Source organism: Oryza brachyantha, chromosome 4, assembly GCF_000231095.2.
Source record: "Oryza brachyantha chromosome 4, ObraRS2, whole genome shotgun sequence".
In the NCBI taxonomy this organism is placed as follows: domain Eukaryota; kingdom Viridiplantae; phylum Streptophyta; class Magnoliopsida; order Poales; family Poaceae; genus Oryza; species Oryza brachyantha.
In genome coordinates this window covers 16,655,254-16,677,438 of record NC_023166.2, presented here as the reverse complement: position 1 = coordinate 16,677,438, position 22,185 = coordinate 16,655,254, and the positions used below count along the sequence as shown (strand labels likewise).

The 22,185-nt window shown below is 38.2% G+C and overlaps 1 protein-coding gene across 1 annotated transcript; it reads right to left on the bottom strand.

Moving 5' to 3' along the window:
* Window positions 1-3,012: 3,012 nt before the first annotated feature.
* On the bottom strand, window positions 3,013-15,930 carry LOC102716212 (DNA-directed RNA polymerase IV subunit 1-like). The gene is given in 19 exon segments (XM_015836747.1): window positions 3,013-3,459; window positions 3,570-3,753; window positions 4,236-4,347; window positions 4,455-4,714; window positions 5,275-5,412; window positions 5,506-5,679; window positions 5,789-6,015; window positions 6,705-6,847; window positions 8,540-8,658; window positions 8,746-8,812; window positions 8,897-9,066; window positions 9,169-11,046; window positions 12,978-13,115; window positions 13,491-13,646; window positions 14,500-14,760; window positions 14,833-14,877; window positions 15,434-15,558; window positions 15,637-15,757; window positions 15,829-15,930. Coding segments are annotated over 18 exon segments (4,419 nt in total). The 3' UTR covers window positions 3,013-3,459; window position 3,570.
* Between the last annotated feature and the right edge of the window lie 6,255 nt (window positions 15,931-22,185).

The window sequence follows — 22,185 nt, the reverse complement described above, 5'->3', positions numbered from 1 at the left end:
GAAGATGCCCTGACCGGCCCGGTGAAATGGATGAGCAGATATTGCTTCTTACACCGGCCACCGAATAGTCACCTGCATCAGTCCATGGCATGCGGGTATATGGATGTAGAGTACAGTATATCCCAGTTCATTTCTATTTAGCTCCAAACCTAAAATCTGAACAAACTGGAACCTTCTTGTTCAGAGGTTCAGATGTACAAGTTCCAGCAGTCTGCTGACCAAATTCTCAACAAGAAAAAAAATAATAAAGCGACCATGATTTGTATCGTCTCTCATTATTTCTGCGTTGAAACATGTGAGGATGACAGCCTCGTTATATAGGTCGATAGATACGAGTCCGTAATAATAATAATAACAATAACAATAATAAATGATTGGTTGCAACATAAAAGACCTTGAATTGGCAGCAAAGGTCATGGTTTGTTAATCATTAACTCGATGTTCGTTCGAATGCTTATTTTCTCTCTAGCTAAACCAGGTGTACATTCTTACCAAACAAACCTTCCCCAAGGGGACCTCGTGATTTTAAAGCGGAGGAAAAGGTCAGAAAGGCCGTTTTCCTGAACTTGAGCTGATGCAGAATGTTTTGTTCTGACAGTTTCCAGTCCACATGATAATGATGTATCACCAACTTGACTGAGCTCAAAAGAAAACGATCGTAATTTGTTCCATCTGTTTAATTTCTTGTGACGAGGAATTGTATAGAACTGGCGTGAAATGTAAGCGCCAGAAGAAGTCTGCAAGAACATGAATAGACAACAGTGTTGCACAAATGGTTCGAAAATCATATCAGACGATTTAAAGGGACAAACAGCACTGCATAAATGCATTATGGCCAAAGGTACCTAGATGACTTGAAAACCTTTCAAGATGAAAATCCGGTTCCAGCCTGACAAAAACAGTCTGAGCATTGGGAATTTGGGGTTGCCAAAATCTTGATACGAGGAACCAGTTTCTTCCAACAACTGATCAGCAAACAAACTTCCTCGTCTTTTTCCTCTTGCTTAGCCAAAATTTAAACTTTTAACCTTAAATTTAGAGTTAATTTTAAGGTTTTTTTCACTAAATTTTATTATTCAGTCAAGTTTTTTTAGATCGCAAAAAATACATATATAAAAATTTTATTCATAAATTAATTTTCGTTTGTAAACATGCCGTTTTGACCTTTTCCAATCACTCGTATATCAAGGTTGAGCTTGTGTATTTGACTGTTGGATAATGAATGCAAGAGAGATCGCTAGAGCAAATTGGCTGCCAGAGATCTCTGTCTTGCCATTTCTGAAATACACATGCCCATCAGTTTGAGACTCGGCTCCACATGTTCGTTCTCCTGCCCATTTCTACACCTTTAGAGCTCACAAGTTCTATTGCCAGTAAATATTAATCCACTAGGACATTTTACCCCTACCAGCGAACCTGTAAAAAAGATAAAAGTTAGTGTTATATTAAATACTTCTAAAAACTATATTGTTATGGTTTTTTTCACCATCATCGAGAAGTATCTTGATATACCAAAAAATTTAGTATAGAGTTTTGGTACCTCAAAATACTAAACTTTTACCTAAGGTTTTTTTTACTGTCCTTAAAATGTAGCTTAGAGTACCAAAAATTTTAGTGCAAAATTTTGATATCTAAGGTATATTGTAACCGTAGGTACTAAATTTTTTTTTAAAAATATGATAACTCAAGTTACTTTTTCAAAAATGATAAAAAAACTCTTTATATAAAAATATAATATCTCGAGATATTTTTTTAAAAATGATAAAAGAAACTCGTACTGTTATCTTGCTTACAACGGGAGCTCATAGAGGCGGTCGTTGAATATAGTAGAAATACCAGCAAGAGCAACTGAGCAAGTGCACCCTACATTCGAAATGAGAACCCCTGGCCATTTGATATGGGCCTTATCGAACTAGCCAATTTGACAGGGTGCTAAATCTACGATTTTCCGCGAACGACCTCTAATTTTATGATTTTTCATTAAAATAATAATATTTCTCAAAAAAATCGAGAGGTTCAACTCGCAAAGAAAGGGGATCAGCAAAAAAACAACATAAACGCGTGAACAAAAGGTAAATATGGTATAATGAGAGATACAACTATGTTGAAAAAGGTCGGTGGTTCAGTTTTAGTTATCAAGGAAGTAAACATTCTTCTTCATAGACTACGAGCATTTTAGATTGGAGGAATTTCGCGTAAATTTTGGAGTTGAACTACTTTCCGTGAAAACTGTAACCTGCATTATGAAGGAGTCCTACTTGAGTAATGGGGTAACGGCCGTAGATATACGCCCAGGATTGGTTGGGTTTAGTAGAATGGGAGGAACACGTCGGCTATGCTACTCAGCGATGGGAGGCAACGACGTGAGCTCATGTCATCGTGTAGGTTGGGGAGTAATATTGCGAACTCGCGTTGGCCATGGGCCACTTCCGGTCTTCGGTAATGGACAAAATCTCGGTGGGCTGTGGCACATCTCAATCTTATAAGTGTTTTTTAGAAACATTTTGATTTATGTGGCAAGTTTGCTACCATGTCACGACATGCTGTTTTTCTAGTTTACTTCGAATAAAGTTTTAAAATCCTATCATTATGCCATGTTAATATTTTTTTTTATGATGTGGCAAAATACAAGTGAAAATACATGAAATGAATTTCATCGTCGTTTCCAATATACACTCTCCGTCTAAATATATAAGGGACTTTGAGATTTTATCTTATCATCAAATATATGGTATCATCTAATACTAGTAGTCATATCCATCATTTTTCATTTAACTTTTTTTTCCATCATACTCTTAACTACACACGGATCCAAAACATAGTTTATTTAATAAAGAGCATAATGATCATTTCTCTTCATCGTTAATATTTCTAAATAGAACACAATCTCAAATATATTTGGACAGAGGGAGTATATATTATGTCAGTATGTATTACCTATAATATAACAAAAATAATAATAATGTATAAGCTATTTTAAACATCAACTAAATATCTTGTTATTTATATGGCATTCTTCCAAACATAAAAACAAAATAAAACCTCCAAGGGGGAATCCCCTCAGCATAACAAAATTGTTTAGCGACGTTACTCCGACCATTTGAGATTGATGTGGCCAATAGTCACTATATACATTCACCGATTCACGAACAAATCGCATTCGCGAGGGAAAGTAAACAAAAATGCCCCTCCGGAAATGTCACGTTCACTAGCTAAACTAAACAACCAAATTTTGGGGATTTTCATTTCGAATGTGGATCACGAATCCTCGTTTTCATTTACAATAGCACAGATGGCTCAAGGATAACGACAGCGCCTATTGCACTTCGTGCCACTACCTGTCCTCGGAAGCAAAATGAAGGTTACTGTAGCCACATGTGCCATAGCTCAGGTCGGCCAAGTGTACCTCGAGGTGAGAGGTGAGTTGACACACATCCCGGTCTTGATTCGTGTAGAGTCCTGTTAATGAAGCAGCCAAGAAGCAACATTAGCCTATCTTATCGTTATCTGGGCAAATTGAGCACCCTCAATTGCTTCCTATACTTGTTCGTAAAATATTGGAGGCTCACCCTACAACTGGTGTGACCGGATTGCTCTATTTGATAGTATCTTCTCTATATAACTACCAAGTTCAGGGGACACAGAATTTGCAGCACCAAGAACACACTTGTTGTAAGAGAAGTCTGCCGTAGTATCATCATTTCTTAGTACAATGAAGCACCTTGAGTTCGGGTGACCAGGATTCACTCCGATCTACATGTAGCACATAGCATGTGTTTTGATCAGAACATACTAGAATGAAGAAATATTGCAATGCGGGATGCTTTTCACATAACATGCAAAAAAATAGTCTAAAGCAGGAACGCATCAGGTGGTAACTAGTAACACACTTTATTCAGTGCTGACAGCAAGCTCATCACGAACTGTGCAGTCAGCATAGGGGAAAACATTATCTTTCTTCAACTTCAAGTGAACAGCGCTCAGAAATATTACAACAACAGCACCCTAATTCCTTGCATGAAGACAACGCCCTAATTCCTTACATGAACACAACCCCAAACCTACCACATTAATCCTTGTTCACTAGTGGCAGTTGCATGTTAAAATGCATGAAGAAAAAGTTGTTCTTTTGAGCCGTAAGAGAAAAACTATATTATCTGATCAGTGAAAAATTGAATTTATATTAATAGGATGAGGGCTATGCCAAAAAGGAATAATGCATTTATATAACCTACCTTGATTTCTCTTATTCCCGCACCAATCTTGTCAAACCCTCTGGGATGAAATTTCAAGGCCTCTATTAAGCATGATTTATCTTGTTCTGTGACAATATCATTTAATGTGTACCTTCAAGCAAGTAGAAGAGGACATTAAATACAAAGGATAACGATGCTAAAATTTTTAGAAGGTAAAGAACTATTAGTCACAATTCCATGGATAGTGATATAACATACTCTCGTAGCATATTTTGCAAGCAAGTGCGCATGTCAATGATGTTCTCCCAAATACCAACTTTAGCACCAAGAAACTTCTGATTAACAGATATGGAGCCACCATTGATCGTAGTGATGCCTTCAGAATTGAGTGCTGATCTCCACTTGGAAGTTTTTTCAGTCCTTTTTCTGTGGGTATCCATAAGATTCTTTTCAAAAGCCTGAATTTCAGGGTTATGTAGAAAGTTATAGATGTTCTCCTTTTGTTTTGTCTCATGTGACTGCAAAAATGTAAATGTTAGCAGACAAATTTGAATATCTGAACAAGAAGCAAATACTGCAGTTCAATTAATATACAAAAATTAATGTAGGGCAATTTCATCAATCAACAGCTCAGCATGAATAATCTAAATATCGTAGAAATAATACAATATCTTCACTTCATTTTATATCATTCATTAGAAACCCAGAAAACAAATTATTTCAGTGAGTACCTGAAATTTTCTCTAGCTTGCAGCCCATTAGAGGCTCATACACAAGCATTAGGAAAGATATATAGTATTCCCTCCGTTCCACATTATAAGACTTTTTAGTCTTACTTAAATTTATGTATGCTAATAAATCTAGACACATATACATTGATACATGAATAAATCTAGATAAACTCAGAAAGTCTTATAATATAAAACAGAGGGAGTACCTTTCTTCTCTCTAAAAAGCTAAATTGCGCATAATGGATGACTGTACATCAATCCCACAATTTGATTTTTATTTTGGGAGCATATTAAAGCACATCTAAAAAAGTATCGTGCTTGATTCAACAGGAAGTTACAATACACACCTTCCCAGAATATAGAATCTTGAAAGGACCTGATGTCCCAGTACAAGGTTCTTTGCCCCAGGCAATTGCATCTAGAGTGCCAGAGAGCTTGTCCACTGAATCTTTCTTGGCAGCATTTATAAAACTATGTGCAGGCCTCTGCAGAAAAATAAGCCATAGCATCAGAATATGGAGAGGATATTGATAGTAAATAACCTCATAGTAAATAGTCAATAAGCCTAGATTGCTTACAGAAAAGCATGCTTCAGAAAATGGGGAGGAGATTGATAAACTAGTCCTTTGCTGCTTTAAACCTTGACTGCTTAGCCCATGGAACTGCCCACTTACAGATAGGCAGTCTGCCACAACCAGCAAATGCTGTCGACGGATATTCCTTCCAATAGCATCTGTTGTTGATCTTAAAGACTGAAAATCAAAATGTTATAATCTTATAGTAGAAATTATCACGAGCAATTAGGTTTTGACACAGATATTGGAACGGTGAAACCAGAATAAAGAGCAGCAAGTATCATACTTCAACAAAGAATTTCCATGCTGAGTCTATGCCATATGAGCAGAAAACATCATATAATCTCTCTGGCCGGCTCCGTTCCCAATCAATCAACTCCATTATTGGGATGCAAGCGTTTTGTAGGGTAGCCCAGAACTTCCCGCTCTTGCAGTGCTCAGACATATCGACTCTCACAACAAGTTCACTATCCTGTTGACACTGGACCTTAACATTCTTAAATTCCAAAAACCCTACAAATAAAGGAAATCAAGTAGCACAAACATCAAAAGTTATCCACATACTAGTGCACCAGCACCAAGTATGATGAATTATAATTTGAAAAGCACAGCCCCCATGGTGAAACCCAGAGAACCCAGCTGCTATATTTTTCTGACTACTTATTCAATACAATGTGTTTTCATTCTAAAAATATGACATAATAGATTGAGATCTATCATGTGAGTTATTCTGGGGTACTTCATGGATCAATTGACAGTGAGTTCTGCAACAAACTTTTGCAAACCAAACCGATCAATATTTGGTCATAGAAATTCCTGTCTATATATTATGAGGCCTTTTTCTCATATTTGCTAAACATAATATAATGATATGTCAAGTAACAACAAGAAGAATGACCTTTTAAAGAGTGCTAATAACTCAGAGCTATTCATAAACTTGGTATATCTGGCATACATCTAGTACTACATTTGCACGAAACATTTCTGTGTAGTTAGAAGCAACCTATCAGTGACAACAATGAACTAATTTCTACAGTATATTGGACTTATGATTAGCTTTGCATAATCAAAATAACAAAAACAGGTCATGGTTTCTTCTCAAACATCATATAAGAAAACAACTCTAGCTTTGTTTTCAAACACATAAAAAGAAAACTGAAATCTTGATCCTAGCAGGGAGTTCCCTAGAACATTGAGATAACCTTTCAATAGTGTGGCCAGGATGCTCGGAATCACCCTTTCCTTGATAATGGTCAATTGAGAAGTGGAGTTGGATTCCACCTGTACTACCATAGTGACGCAACAGGCCTGATTCTTTACACATCCATTTCCTACAGAACATTTGCTGCAGAGCACAGAATGCCAAACGATATGTCATGGGAACTACAAAGAGAAAATAGGATAGCTACTAGCATAACAATATGAAAAATGTATAACCATGAATGCATAATTCCAGATTCAGCTATTATGTCCAGTGCTAAAGCGAATACAGTTGTTTGGGAGCTTAACAGACATGTTACATTTACTGATATCATAGATTAGATGAAAGACTGATGTGTAAATGTGACATCAGGCCGGGCATGCAATTTCAGGAGGTAAACAGATAGTGCAATTCTTCTTTTTTTTTTCAAAAAAAAAAAGGGCAGGAGCTCTGCCAATTCATTCAAGGGAAGAATACAAACATCAACCCCAAAGGGATTACAACAAGAGAAAGCGCTAAGCCTTACACTGCGTCATACTCTGATGCTTCACAAGCAATTCAAATATAAACAATGATATTGCAGAAATTTCAGTAAGTAAAGATTAATACTTAATAGTATTTATGTTTGTTTGTTTGGTCTGTCATTGATGTGGGATTCCCCATCAATGTACACCACAATGTATCTAGAAATTATAATTTCTTTTATTCTCCTTAGGTTGCGCAAATAAATTGATAAAATAATAAATATTAGATGGAGAAAAAATAAACTCTAGAGTAAAGTGCATCAGTGGTTTCACAACCACCAAGGTCGGTGCAAGTTAGTCACTCCTTTTGCAAACTGACCAAACTAGTCACGCAACTTGATTGGTGAGTGCAAATCAAATTCAATACATGCCACAGGGGCTACTCTCGATGATGTCAATGTCAGCCTAGCCTGAGGAGTGTCATGCAGGCAACACAAAATCCACAAGACTGCTTGAACAAGAAGGCAGTGTTCGATGTGTAGTGCAACGTGGTGCCAGGACAACGGACCGTTCAATAGAACAGAGGAACGTCATGTTCTTTTAACTTCTTTTTGTGCATGCAAAAACACTAGCCATACATTTGGTCCTGTGGATCACATGCTTTCTGAGTGGCACTAAGACTAGGTTAGGATATTGTCAACATAATTAGCTCATATGATGTGTTTGACTCGATTTGCACTCAACAATCAAGTTGGGACTGTTGATCAAATTCTCAGATGAGTGACCAACTAGAATCAGCCTCACAAGTTGTGGTATCACTGGTTCGTTTCACTGGCTTCAACCATATTTATATACCATCTGAGTGAAGAGTTTCACTATAAATAATTGAAAACATCTAATAAAAATATTGCAAGTTAATTTTTGAGATGGTAGTTCAAACCCAAAAGCAAACTACGCAACCCACCCTCAGCCTCCCCACCAAGCTCCCAGTTGTAATTTTTTCTTAATTATTACTGGGGCATGAGTGGATATCCAGGTAGGTTCAGTAAGTGAGTAGAATAAGTATTCTGCACAGAAGAAATGGATACCTAATACAATCACATATCATGTTCTCACTTTTGCTCATGCAGGTTCATGTTCCACGAAAGAAATGAAGCATGTACTACTATAAATTGATGCTTCTGATCAAGTAATTAAATATTTGTACCACGGAAAATGACAAATAAAATGACTAGAACCTACATTGTAAAAACCAAAAAATATACAACAAATAAATTGATGCTTCTGACCAAGGAAAACAGGGAGGCAGTTGATGGGAACAGTTTCTATATCAAACACCTATATGCATAACTCAAATAGTTTCTGAAATTACCTGCTCAAAATGCAAACTGAAGGGATCGTATTGTTCAACTGTTTTCTTAAGGCGTTGTATTGGTCAATAAGCTCTCTTACAACATATCCCAGTCCTAACCTTTTTATCTTCATTGCTTCCTACATATATTCAATTTTGAGAGACATTTAGATACTAATCCAGTGGCCCTATGAAATCATGATGATTTTATTTCAAAAGAACAAGACCTGGTTTAAATGAAAATGAGTGACCCATGGATTTCCTTTTGATTTCTGTATATCAGAGCCACCATATCTAAATATAAAATGAACCAGACAAGGAGATTACTAAATGAATGGTGCTAAAAGGTGAAGAAAGGCACGGATTAAATATACTAACAAAATCATAACCGTGTCAACCAAATCAGAAAAGTCCACTCGTTCTAGATGATCCTTAACTTCTAGTGATGCATACTCAAAACCGTATCTATACTTCCTTAGATGCTTTGACAGGAAAAGCAAACCAGTATGATCCACAGAATTTGTACCCTTGTGGCACTTCAAAACTTCCTGCACAGCACAGTGCTAAAGTTAATACATTGTCAAAAAGAAGGATGAAAGGAAAAACATGACAAGGAAGGGCCACTAAGGAGTAAACCAAAAGAATATGACCTGCAGGTTCATAAGAGGGGAATCCTCTAAACCATTAACGGGGTGATCCAAAGCTCCATAGGCAGCTTCTGAAATGGAACAAGCAGCCCAAGAGCCAACAGGGGTCCCAGGTTCACCTTCAATATCATGTTCAATGTACATGCCATCAGAAGTATCATACGAAAACTGCACTATTTGCTGGCCATAAGAACTTCTAACAGTCCCATCATAAGCTATATACGTATCTCTCAAGTGATACATTAGTTTCCTTGTCAAAGTCCCAGGAACATCAGCATTTTCGCTAAAGAAATTTGCTCTGCCAGATATGGCATGTAGTAGACATTCTAACGGATTTAGTCCATCAAGAAAAGAATTTCTGATCACAGCATACATGCTTTGTCCTCCCATAGATTCAATGGTGTAGTCAGTGATTTCATAATCGAGAGATTTATGTCTATTCCAGGAAACACAAGACAGTATTGAAGGAATTTTGAAGGGAAATTTACTTGCTGGAAGTTGAAGACCAACACATGCAGTCTGTTGGACAAACTTCGGGATGCTACCTTTGCTTCCTGAGTTAATCATTGCCATCATTGAATTATCTTTACTCACATGATGCTGCACCATTTTCAACAGATCATTGAAGATACTCTTAAATGATGTAATTGACGATTTGATGATAGACGGACTGGCCTGAGTAAAATCAGATTGGCCATAAGAGTTTGATAGATCATCAGCTCCATCATAATACTTCAGATTTGGTATAGAAACCGGATTTAGTAATATTTGCTTGATTTGAAAAGCTTCTTCTGCTTCATCCAATGCCAGATGAACTTCCTCACTCAGTTTTCTCCTCGAGTAATGATCTGAGAACAGATAAAGATCTGAAAGGGAGACACTTAAACCCCTGATGGTTAAGAATTCACATAGTACATCCTGGGTGGAAGAAAGGAACTGAAGAGCCTTACGACCATACTCTTTGAACATGACAGAGAAAAGGCTAGATGTGTTATTCTGTAGCCATAAAGATCCTGATGAGCAGGTAAGCACTTCACTGTCTTTGATGTGAAGGTTCTGATCAAAACTGATATTCATACCAGAAGGTAGCAGCAAGCCAAACAGCTGCTTACCAGTCCAAAGAGGACCTTGAGAGTTTGCAGATTTAATTACTGATGGCATAGGTGTCGATGATATAGAAGAACATAACATCTGAAGTTGCTGAAATTCAGCTTTCTGCAATAAAATATCTGCACTTGTTAACTGATGTGCAGCAGCTAGGGAGTCATGTGTTAATGACACCAAACTTCGCCCATCTTGTGCATTCAACAGTTGGCGGTTTAAACCAACTAACTCTTCAAGCTCAACTCTTGATTGTATAGACTGGGGTACATATCCATGCAAACAGTCCCCATCAAAGTCTCCCTTGAAAGGATCACAACATAGTGGATTAATTGACACGGCAGAGTGAACTGGAAGAAGTTTTGCAGATAGAGCAACCAGAGAATGTTGATGAACTGAAGGTGGCCTATTTACAAGAACAAGATCACCATCCTGTAATAATCTATAGGCAATATCACCAATTTGTAGCTTGTTTGCCTTGCGAACAAAAATAAGCTTCCCATTTCGGCGGACAAGCAGTACTTCCTTAGTAAGAAGGTGCAAGTTGCACTTCAAATTTATGGTTTCAAAGTTGTAATAACTAACTTGCTCAGAAACAACCAAGTTCAAGGCTAAATCCATAGGAATACCAATTTCATTTAAACTAATTTTTGGATCCCCGACCATTATACTCCGAAATGCATTGTCAGATCTTTTGCTGAGAATGATGTCTTTTAGCCATTTGGTTCCATATGTATCTGTAGATGTAGAGGATTCACCATCTGACTTCTTTGCATATAACTGCAAAATGCATAAAGATTTTAGCAAATCAAGTGAAACCATGTACTTTATTTCTCAGAGAGAAACCATGCAACATAAGCTGTAAATGCAGTTGCCAACTTAAATTACTGAGGTCCTGTTAAAGTTGTGAAAATTTTACCAAGTTAATACATAAATTCATTTGGTTTTCCCATTGTGAAGTAATAATGACAATAAATAGATACTACCTCCGTTTCTTAATGTAAGATGTTTGACTTTTTTAGTTGCAACGTTTAACCATTCGTCTTATTCAAAAATTTAGTGCAAATATAAAAAATAACAAGTCATACTTAAAGTTATTTTGATAATAAAGTAAGTCGCAAGCAAAATAAATGATATTTTCGTAATTTTTTGAATAAGACAAATGGTCAAACATTGTAACCAAAAAAGTTAAACATCTTACATTATGAAACGGAGGAAGTAGGTATTAACCATAACTTGCTATTTTTTCAGACATTAAAACTTTTAAGTTCTTTTACTTCGACTTTTATACTGATTCTTCTTGTTTCAAAAGAATTGTATGCTCCTTCCAAATTAATTGAATTAGATATTAGTAAAACTAGGAAAAGATCAAATAGTTTTTGTAGGTTGTGCTAAATCACTCAATTGGACAACACTGTCAGCGATCAATCCCTTCACTATTCTCAATCGGATTAAGTCATAATGATTTAAATGGTATAACATTAGGTATATCATATGTAGAGGCAATTTATTATTTTTGCCACTCCATCTAGACGACTTTATAATTTACCACTTGGCATATGTCAATTAATTATTTGCCATCTAATATTTGAGCGAAAAGTGCTAATTTAGCCATTTTCACTCTTTACACCCTAATTATCAGGCCTACCTTAGTTAATACATATTTTGCACTCACCCTTCTAGCCACAAGAGATCAACATCTTCTCTTATCCCAGAAGGGGTGTCCGTCCCTCGCGTTCCCCCATCAAAGTCAATGCTGCCAGGAGAGAACATGGTGGAAGGGAAGCTACAGCCAGCACTCGTGACGGGTGCCGAACAAGGGAAGAGAACCTGCTCCAATCAACTTGGTCCGCTCATTGGCTGCAATCGTCGATTCAGGCTTTGCCATACCTCTTCTCCCTCTTGCGCGAAGGAAGGCACATCATTCCCTACCTCGCGGAGCTATCCTTTTCATGCAGAAGGTACCACTCGCGCTATCCCTGCCTACAGAAGGGAGCCTTGCAGCATCCTTGTAGTGCGGAAGGAATAATCAGCAAAGATGTTGATCTCCGATGGCTAGATTAGAAGGGTCAATAACAATAGGTATCAATTAAAGTGTGAAAAATGGCTTAAATGGTGTTTTATTAAGAGCACTCAACTCTCAGATGGCAAATAACTAGTTGACATATGTTAAGTGACAAATTATTAAAGTCATCTATATAGATTTATACAAGTGAACCAGATATGGGAAAAGGAGATGAAGATAGATGAACAAAACAGCAGGGTAAATCATAATCTCCAATGCATTTTTTTTCTTTTCTTGTGATGGAGGGGGGTTGCTCTCCCCTTTAATGTAAATATTACTTTCTTCTTAATGAAATGAAGCAGTTCTCCTGCGTTGTCAAGAAAATCTCCATTGCAACGGATTTGTCAAGGTGCTACAGTAGTGACATACATATGCATGTGAACAAATGCAAGAGACAAGATAAAATTAAATAAATCACACCTCATCAAACCAAATTTGAAGTTTTGATATTATGATCTATCAGAAACACTAGATAAACTACTGGTAAATTTAGTGGATTTAGACAGTTTAGAAAAAATATCGAATTGGTTGCATTGAAAAGTACCATAACAAATTAATACCACTATGTGAACTGGAAAACATTATCAGGACAAAATGCACTATGCTACATGGGTATTGCATTAGACAAAGATATTAGCTATGTTGCCTTGGATGATTTCATGCACTCCATAACACGACTTGTGACAACTGAACTTGCAAAAACACCGAACTGTGGATGCTGACGGTAATCATCAATTCTCCTACTCACATCAACCATCCTCTTATAAGCTTTTGTCCGGTCATCCTACAATGGAATGAAGAAAAGTATAAGTTCATAATTCAGATGCAAACATACTGAAATATGTGCACAAGCATTAGTATCAAACCACCATAACAAGCTAGCTCAGCAAAACGATGAGGAAAAAAATAAAGTGCTGCCTCCTCTTGACACAAAGTAAGGTTAGGTCAGACAGTAAAATGAAGAAACCTTTTAACAAGAAGTTGAGAAGCTACTCAAAGCTCTCTCACTGATTAAATGTCTGTTTGATGACTCACTGGAGAATTTAACTCTATCTAATACAGATGGTTAGAGTATATTAATAGCAGTCGTTTAAGGAGAAAATAAGTAGTGGAAGAGATGAAACAAAAAAAAATATGTAAAAATAGAGTTAGCACTGACAAAAGCTAACCGGGGGCCATCTGAATGTCCATATGGCATCTCTGCAACACGATGACAGTTAGGAGTCACCGGTAAACATGACAGGAACAATAGCTCCCGCCTTGGAGTAACATGACTGATAAGTTCAGGATCAAGCTTTTTTAGCATGTGAAAAACCTGCAAAAATGGCAAGAGTGAATTTGTTAATTATGACAAGCAGCTTCCTTTTTTCTGTAAGGGTGTGATGGAATGATAGACTATGTTGTGCCAGTTCAGTATCCAACTGGAATGCATATCTACTTCTGAAAGAAGCTTTTTAAAAAAACTTCGACCAATCAAAAGCAATGGTCATTCAGAATTGATATGCCCCCACAGTTATATGTTTATGGTGGATTCTATTGCAATATGTTTTTGTCAAGCATAATTTCACTTTTTACCTATAAAAGCAAACCAGAAGGCTTTTCACTGAAAAGTGGAGAACATTGTGCAGTTGGTAGGGAGCTGCCAGGAGCTAGCCAATGGCCTGGGTTCAAATCCACCAGGTGCTCACCAGTTACCACCCCTTTTTTCTTAATACCATTATTAATACTATGTTCCTCCTTAGAATCCCACTTTTTTCACCAAAAAGTGTTCAAACCATGGTTTATTCAGTCATGCTACTAGGACATACTGTGACGCCATCTTCATCCCTTATGCATCAGTTGGTGAGGCATACTGGATAAGCAGGTCGGAGTTTTATAGTTATGCAAAACTATTTTACCAGATGAGGATCATAATATATCATGTTTATGGGTAACAGAACAGTATTTGTTATGCTTTCTGTATGTTTACATATTTGAATTAAAGCAACCAATAAGACAATAACTTCCATTTGAACAAAAAATAACAGTGATCCAATTGGCAGAATCAGCAAATAATAAATAATAAACTTCTCAAAAGTACAAAACACAAATCTGTAGTACTAACAAAGTATATCCTGCAAGGCAATACAGAAGAGACTGTTGAATTGCATAGCTAAAAGATGCATTACTTGGTATGGAGACAATATTTTCTTGGTCACATTGGATTGAGATGGTTGGTTCTCATCAGGTATGAAATCCCAGAAATCATGTGGAAGGGTTTCGGGAGCTTTGTTCTTGGAGTTATGTGTCACCCTGCTAGCAACTTCTGCAATAATTGACATTTTGTCTATCACACTAGTATTACGGTGAAGTTTACTCCTGGAGAGTGTCACTCTTGGACTTGTTAGCATCTTAAAGATTATACTAGGGTAAAGTTTTGCTCCATCCTTCTGTCCAGAAAAAAAAAACAAAGCTTAATACAAGAGAGAGAAATAGCACTAAATATCTGAACATGCACTTACCGAGCAATACTTGCAAGTTGCTTGAATTGTTATTCCATCAGCCCTCTTTAAGTAAGAAAAATCAGTGTTAGAAATGTCATGATTTTCATCTACTGATGACCGATATGCAAATAAAGCCAAAAAAAGAAAGGCTTCTTGCCTTTTGCAAGAAAAGCTTGTGATAACAGCTAAATAAACTAGGTAATAGGCTAGCTCTGTGCTCATGTTATGAGCAGTTGATGTGATACTCAGGATTTTCATCCCCACTTTTGTAAAATCCTAACCCAACTGGCACAGCTGGCTCCCTAGGGTTTATATGCAACTTCCATTACTGTAGTTATTAAACTAGCCCAAACAGGCCTTCGTGTGGAGAGTGACACAGTGGATCACAAGTAAGACTTACCTAAACTCCTTAGGTGAAATCACTTGTAAAAATAAAGAAGTTCTGGACACTGGTGAAAGACATCCATAACTGGGAATATGTAAATTGCTTAGATGAGCTCTTGAGAACCTCTCATGGACTGAAGGTGTCTTGCCATTATAGGATTTGAAATTTATGGTTTGTGGAAAAGAAAAAGAATAAACTGCGGGATGAAACTACGTCAATATGGTGATTACATACCTTCATGTCCCCATTTTGCTTCAGAGTGAGACAGCCAGGACATATCTGATTCAGCAAATGTACAACTTCTTCAATAAAATATGGATTGTGGACAGTTGCTGCCAGTTTAATAACACCAAAATGACCTAACAATATATCCGTTAGTTTCTTCTGCATTTAGAGTAAGGCCCATTATATAATACTGCATGGTTAATATTACTTACCATCACAGTCACGCACACTTTGTGATCCACAGGTTGCACACTGTGGTGCACCATTTGGTAATCCTAACTTGGCATTAGTCACATCGCACATTTCAATAATACTCGCACTACTTAACTTTTCCTGAAATGACAAAAAAAATGGATTATTATTTTCAGTGGTAAGTTAAATTTACAGGCAGTGTGAAAGGTTACCATATCTGAACTGGTCATGAGGCTGAATTTGATGGCAATCAGCTCAGCCACAGGCATATTCACCTCAAGACTTAGCTCCTCCATCCTGAAAAATAATCACATAACAGCATTATTGCATTAATATATATACAAGTAACCTGTTGCAGTGCAGCCTCAGTAACCTGTTGCAGTGCAGCCTCACATTCCACTTGTTTTTGCAACAGGTATGCATGCATTGGAATAACATGCATACATAATTACATACTACAGAAAATTTGCAAGGTCCACCTATAGCTGTATACATATAGGTAACAGGCCATACCTTCAACTACTCAGGGTGAAGAAAATCGGTGGCACACAACTGCAGCTGCTCCTGCCCACGAAATGTTCAGCCTGCATGTAAAGGAAAACAGGCTCTACTCAATACTAAAGCAAAGACAAACAAGATAGAGCAGACTGGCGAATGCAGGACGAAAATAGATAGAGGATAGAACACGCTAGAACTGTGACTCAATCGCCCAGCCTAGTGGCCAGTAAATGGAGCAGGGCCGCGCTGCCGCCCATGATTGCCGGCACAGTCGACCAACACCCAGCCCGCCGGCCGCTCAACGGTCCGCCCCCACGCAGCAGCCGCCTACGATCACCGTATTGCGCAACCACCCCTCCCCCTTTCGCGTGCCTAAACTGCCCGACGAAGGCTCTAACTCCAGCAACATCGCTGCAAGTCATGCAATATTTGCACTACGTTTCCATCTTAATAAAATCGGACAGCGTCTTCTCGCTGGGGGGCAGGCAAGAGAAAAAAAAAGGCCGATGAACAAATGATGAAAATTACCTAACCGGGTAATCTAAGCACATAGGGTCTGTTTGGTTGCTTTTATGATCCTAGCATGGTCCTTATCCTCTAGCATGGTTGCTCTCAGCCTAGCTAGAGTCATACAATTGGTTGTATTTGGTTGTCTGTATGGGTTTATCCTGGATGACCTGAGATCCTGTTTGGTTGGTTGTATCTCTGGATGCTGTATCCAGAAGATGGTGTTTGGTTGGATGATTTTGACTTGAGTTAATGAGTTCAGTCACCTCTTGTGTTGAATGGTAAGGTTACCGCATGAATCATTCCAATGAAAATTTATGTAAAGTGCTTACTATTTTGCAGTGAATAAATTTTCAAATTAATTTTAATTTGAAAGTCTTTATATAATTAATTAAATGAACAACTTATATATTTTCCCTGAAATACCAAGTCCTATGACCAATTATCAAGCAATCTGTAAGTTATGGCTTAAAAGGTGGGAATGAAATCTCATGTGTTGAAAAAGAAAATGATACAAGGTTACACACTTCCAGTGCAGTACATTATCTATACAATTTACATCAACTCAACAAGAAATCAAATGACAGATGATGTTCCGAATGAGATCTGACTACCTAAAAGGCTAAAACAAATCAACAGCTCTTCACTCCCACTCAAATATTTTGCTGATCTACGCAGATTATGTATAACTAAATAATAAGATAGAGACAATTTACAATAATATGCCCAGCAGTTGACAGAAACAAAAAGTAGCCTATCTTCAGCATCATACACAATAGTCAAACACAACTAAACAAGTTTCTGCAAAAGAAAATTCATCTGGCCAAGCATATCAGCAATAATATGAGCAAGGCTATACTTTCAGAAATTGTATTAACTATATATTGTTACAAAACTCATCAAGTAATTCTTTCATGTTCCCTCTCCCCACTTTCAAATTTACAGCTTCAGCCTATCCTATACTCCATGTTTCTGTACATAGCAAAAGATGAAAAATTTACAGTCATAACATCATAACTCCATGTTTCCATCTATGTTTGTATATATACCACACAATCAGAAGAATTGGAGAGCTGAGAGTATGAGTCATGCATATACAGTTACAAACTACTCGCTTCTTCTCTTCTTACAATAATTATAATCATCAAGGTTCAGAGTCTTCAGAGTTCAGAACCTGAGATTATATATATAGTGGCCACCAAGCAAAACCAAATCGTCGTCTTCTCATCGGCAGGAAACGCAAATAAGTTACAGCGGCAGCAGCAGCAGCTTTGATGCCACTGACATTAGCCTGATTGTAAGCAGCTACTAGCAGGCAATTCCTGTCCTGGATTTTTTTTTCTTTTGTTCTTCAGTTCAAGCTAATCCTGACAAATCAACAAATAACAAACACAATCAACAAGTGATTTACATAATTATGCAGTGTGCTGAAATTTTTCAGTTGCAAATTCAGATATTTGTTTGGCAATGCGTTTTGATTTAAATTTTTCTTGACTTCCACACCCCGGAATGTGGAAACCTGTCATCTTTTCTAACCAATCAACAGTTTATATTAAATTCTAGTCGTCAACTGTCAAACTAAAAAAATGATACCATACTTTTGGTACTGAACCCGTCAAACAGACCTACATTGTTGGAGTTAAATTTGGACAATGTAATCAAATGAATTTTTAGTGTTGGATTAGCATTTTCCAACAGAATAAACAGGCGAACTTATGTTTATATCTCACCAATACTTGCCTGCAAAGGATTTCAACAGACGGAGGGCGACCAGCGGGACAGACGGAGGTCGACGGGCGGAGGAGGGCGACGTCCGGAGAAGGGGGAGGCGGAGGATGCCGAGCGGCGGAGGAGGGCGACGACCAGAGGAGGGCGGGGCGGAGGATTGAGAGCGGCGGAGGAGGATGCGACGGAGGATGGCGAGCGGCGGAGGAGGGCGACGAGGGGAGGAGGGTGCGACGGGCGGAGGAGGGTGACCGGCGGAGGACAGCGCGGCGAGGACGACCCGAGCGCGCGGAGGAGGCCCCAAACCCTAGCAAAGCAGCGAGGGGGAGAGAAGTGAGGCCGGGGGAGATTACCTGTTGCTCCTGGGCTGCACGGGTGGGTGCACGCCTGCACCGGCGGGTGCAGCGGGACCGGCCAGGCTTTTTTGCGTCTGCGCTTCGCTCTCACCTGGGCCGCTCAACCAAACAGCTATCTCACTGCTCGATAGATATGAGTAAGTTTGATACGGACAACCAAACAGGCTCATAGTTACCTACCATGATATCTTGTTCCTCCTAAACGCCAGCTACGACGGCTCACTTGCTCTCCTTCATATTGACTGGACTAACTACAGTAGCACCTATGAACAGGAGAGTACCTGGGGAGTTTCAATGCCTGAAGGTGGGGTTGGAGATTAGCGGCGCCCTTAGAAATAAGACGAGGCCGAGCAGATAGGAAGAGAGGCTCGCCATCGGCGGTGGCGTGGACGGGCATCCCGTGGGGAACGGAGGAAGGGGGAGCGCATCTACCTCTCCCCCACTGTCGTCCCATGAAACGGGCGGAACGAAGTTGCGACGGAGTCGGGGCACGTCTACTGCGGCCCTTTTCGCCCCCACGACATCTCGGAATTTGTGCAAAGCGGAGGCACGCGGCGGCACATCCAACGGCTGAGAATCGGCAGTGGCGTATCCTTGCGAGCGTGTCCGAGACTTGTATCGAAACTGTGGTGTATTTGGGCACGGTGAGAGGAAGCCTAGCAGTGATTGTCGTTTTCATCTATCATAAAAATGGATGATACGAGAAAATAATCCTAACAGAGTCATCATTTAAAAATATAGCATTATCATATTGGAAATAGAAACTCCAAATATGGATGTTCTCTCTTCCATTCACATATCAATCCAATCACAAGATGAGAGAGCGGTATCAATATGAGATTGAGTGATTCTAAAATATTAATAAAATATATATAAATGATATGATATGGATGTTTTGTTGGAGTGATTTATGATATAAACAGATAGTTTATTTTGGATGGTCATCCAAATGACAATATGGATAATAAAATTTAGATGAACTGTTGGGAATGCTCTAAGTACAGCTCACGTGCGATTAATCAACTCTCTCTATTTGTAGTGCTGAAGATGGTACTTGTTTCTAGGCATATGTACTAACTATATAGATTAAATTATAAATTTAATGAATGAATTATATAATTAATCTTACAATATAAAAACAGATGAACCATGTAATTAATTAGATAGTGTAAAGTGCAATGGCGGTCCTTTAACTTACGCAGTTGTGTCAAGCCGGTCCTCAAACTCGCTAAACAGACGTTTAGGTGCCTAATCGCTCTTTGGGTTTCATTCTAGTCCAACCGGGCGCCGAGGCAAGTTCACGTTATGCAAAACCCCCTTGTGCGTGTTCATGTTCTGGTTTCATGTTGTTGCAGCCTCCGCTGCACTTCATCCTTTCAATTGCATTGTCCACCCGACACTATGGTTGCCTCTTCTCGGCACTCGAGCTTTTCAACATTTCATTTTCAAACAAGAGAGCATATAACTGAACTAGATTACCATTCGAGTTTACTGAGCAAGGCAATGCACGTTTTTTGAACCACAACAAGAAAGCATATAACTGAACAAGACAACACATTCGAGCTAACTGCATCATCGTATTTACAAGAACAACCATGATAAGAAAGTATATAAGTGCATCATCTTAACAATAGTGATGCTTACTGACTGCTGACATAAATATAGGTGCGTCTTAACAGTTTGATGCATACTAACTGCTGACAATAATATCTGTGTATCAAAATAGTTTGATGCTTACAAAATTGCATGCCACTATAAAGAGGAAGCATTTGAATTGTTCTAGCCTTCCTGATGTCCTTCATGTTCCAAGTTTCTAGATATTTTGTAGCCCTAGATTTCTTCTTAACTCCTCCTACATTAGTTTGTTCCAGTAGATGGCTTCCCTTCGTACATGTGGCTGCCTTCCTCCCAGCCTTGTTACACGTGGTCATTCTTTGTGGCATCTCTAATGGCTGGTTGTTCAGTATGAACTGACTGTCAGGTAAAGGTTTAATGGTTTGTGTCAGCATTGTACCTACAGTCGACTATATAACAAATTGGCAGTGAGTATAAGTCATACCAAATATTGAACAAGTAATGTGGTCCATTACCTGTGACAACATCTCATCCAGCAAGTTGAATGTGCTGTTTTCTATGTTTCCCTCGCAATCGCGACGATATCCTTTTAACCAGCCGATGTAGACACCTCCAACATGGCTGGCTTCAACCCACCAGTGCTCCGCTTCTCTAAGCTCCACCCACCAGCGAATGCCACCAATCGCCTCCACTGTCGTCGCCTCGGATTCGTCTCTGCTGCCGAGGAACACGAACAGTGGTGGGTAGACGGGGGAATGAGATAGGCACACAAATAGTCAAGGGGCTTATTGCAAAATGATGTGTGTCCTAGTGCCTTGTTATACTAGAGTGAAATCCAAACAGTGATTAGGCATCTAAATGACCATTTGCGAGTTTGGTTACCGGCTTGACACAGTTGCGTAAGTTAAAAGGAACATCAATGCACTTTACTCAATCAGATACTATTATCTAAGAGCAAGTTCAATAGCAGTCAGTTTCTAGTTATAAGTTAATTTTTAAAATAACATGTATAATAGATTAGCTATAAGAGCCTATCTTTTCACTTATGCTTATGCTTATAAACCACAATTTAAATTTCAATCTTAAGGAGTAGATTTGAGGGTTTTTCATCGTAATTATTTTGTAGTCTTGGCCTTTAGATCACTAAGAACACATATACAAAATTTTTATTCATAAATTATTTTTAATTTGCAAATATGTCGTGGAGTGTTTTCCCTGAATAACCCAATTAATCACCCCAAGGCTCTAATTTATTTCTCATATCTATGTCTTTAACGTATAGATTTTATGTATATATCTTGAAGCAAGCGTAGAGATAGTTTTTTGTTTAAGAGTCAATACTCTTTATTTTTTTCCTCTCTAATCTAGATGTATTTATAGTCACAACACTTATATGATAATTAATGGGTAACCTGACTCACTTACGCTCAGGGGTGGATGCATGTTGTGCCCACTCAAAATTAATACTTAGTGTATTACTAATATATAATTAAAAAGTTTTGAGCATACTAACAATTATAAAGGTGTTCCCACTCGATTTTTGGCTAGGTCCGTCCTTACTTATGTTCTAACTTATAATTGGTTTGTAGTATACTTGCTTTAAGAAAGAATAATAATAATAGCGAGAAATAAACAACCTACGACAACAATACATTCACGTATCTATCCTTATTAATTTTTCACGCAATCTCATCTTAACTATTCCCTATTTAATAAGACGCATGCATTATAGTTTTTTTTTTTCCTTTTGTGATCACTCTGAAAAAGGTTAGAAGTGTTTATATCTTCAGGCGGCCGGAGCAGATTTTTTAGAGCATTGCTTCTTGGGTACCATTTATTGCTTGCTATTTCTATTGATAGGGAATACATGGAGAACATAGAGATGGTGTTTGAATCGTTCAGAGTAGT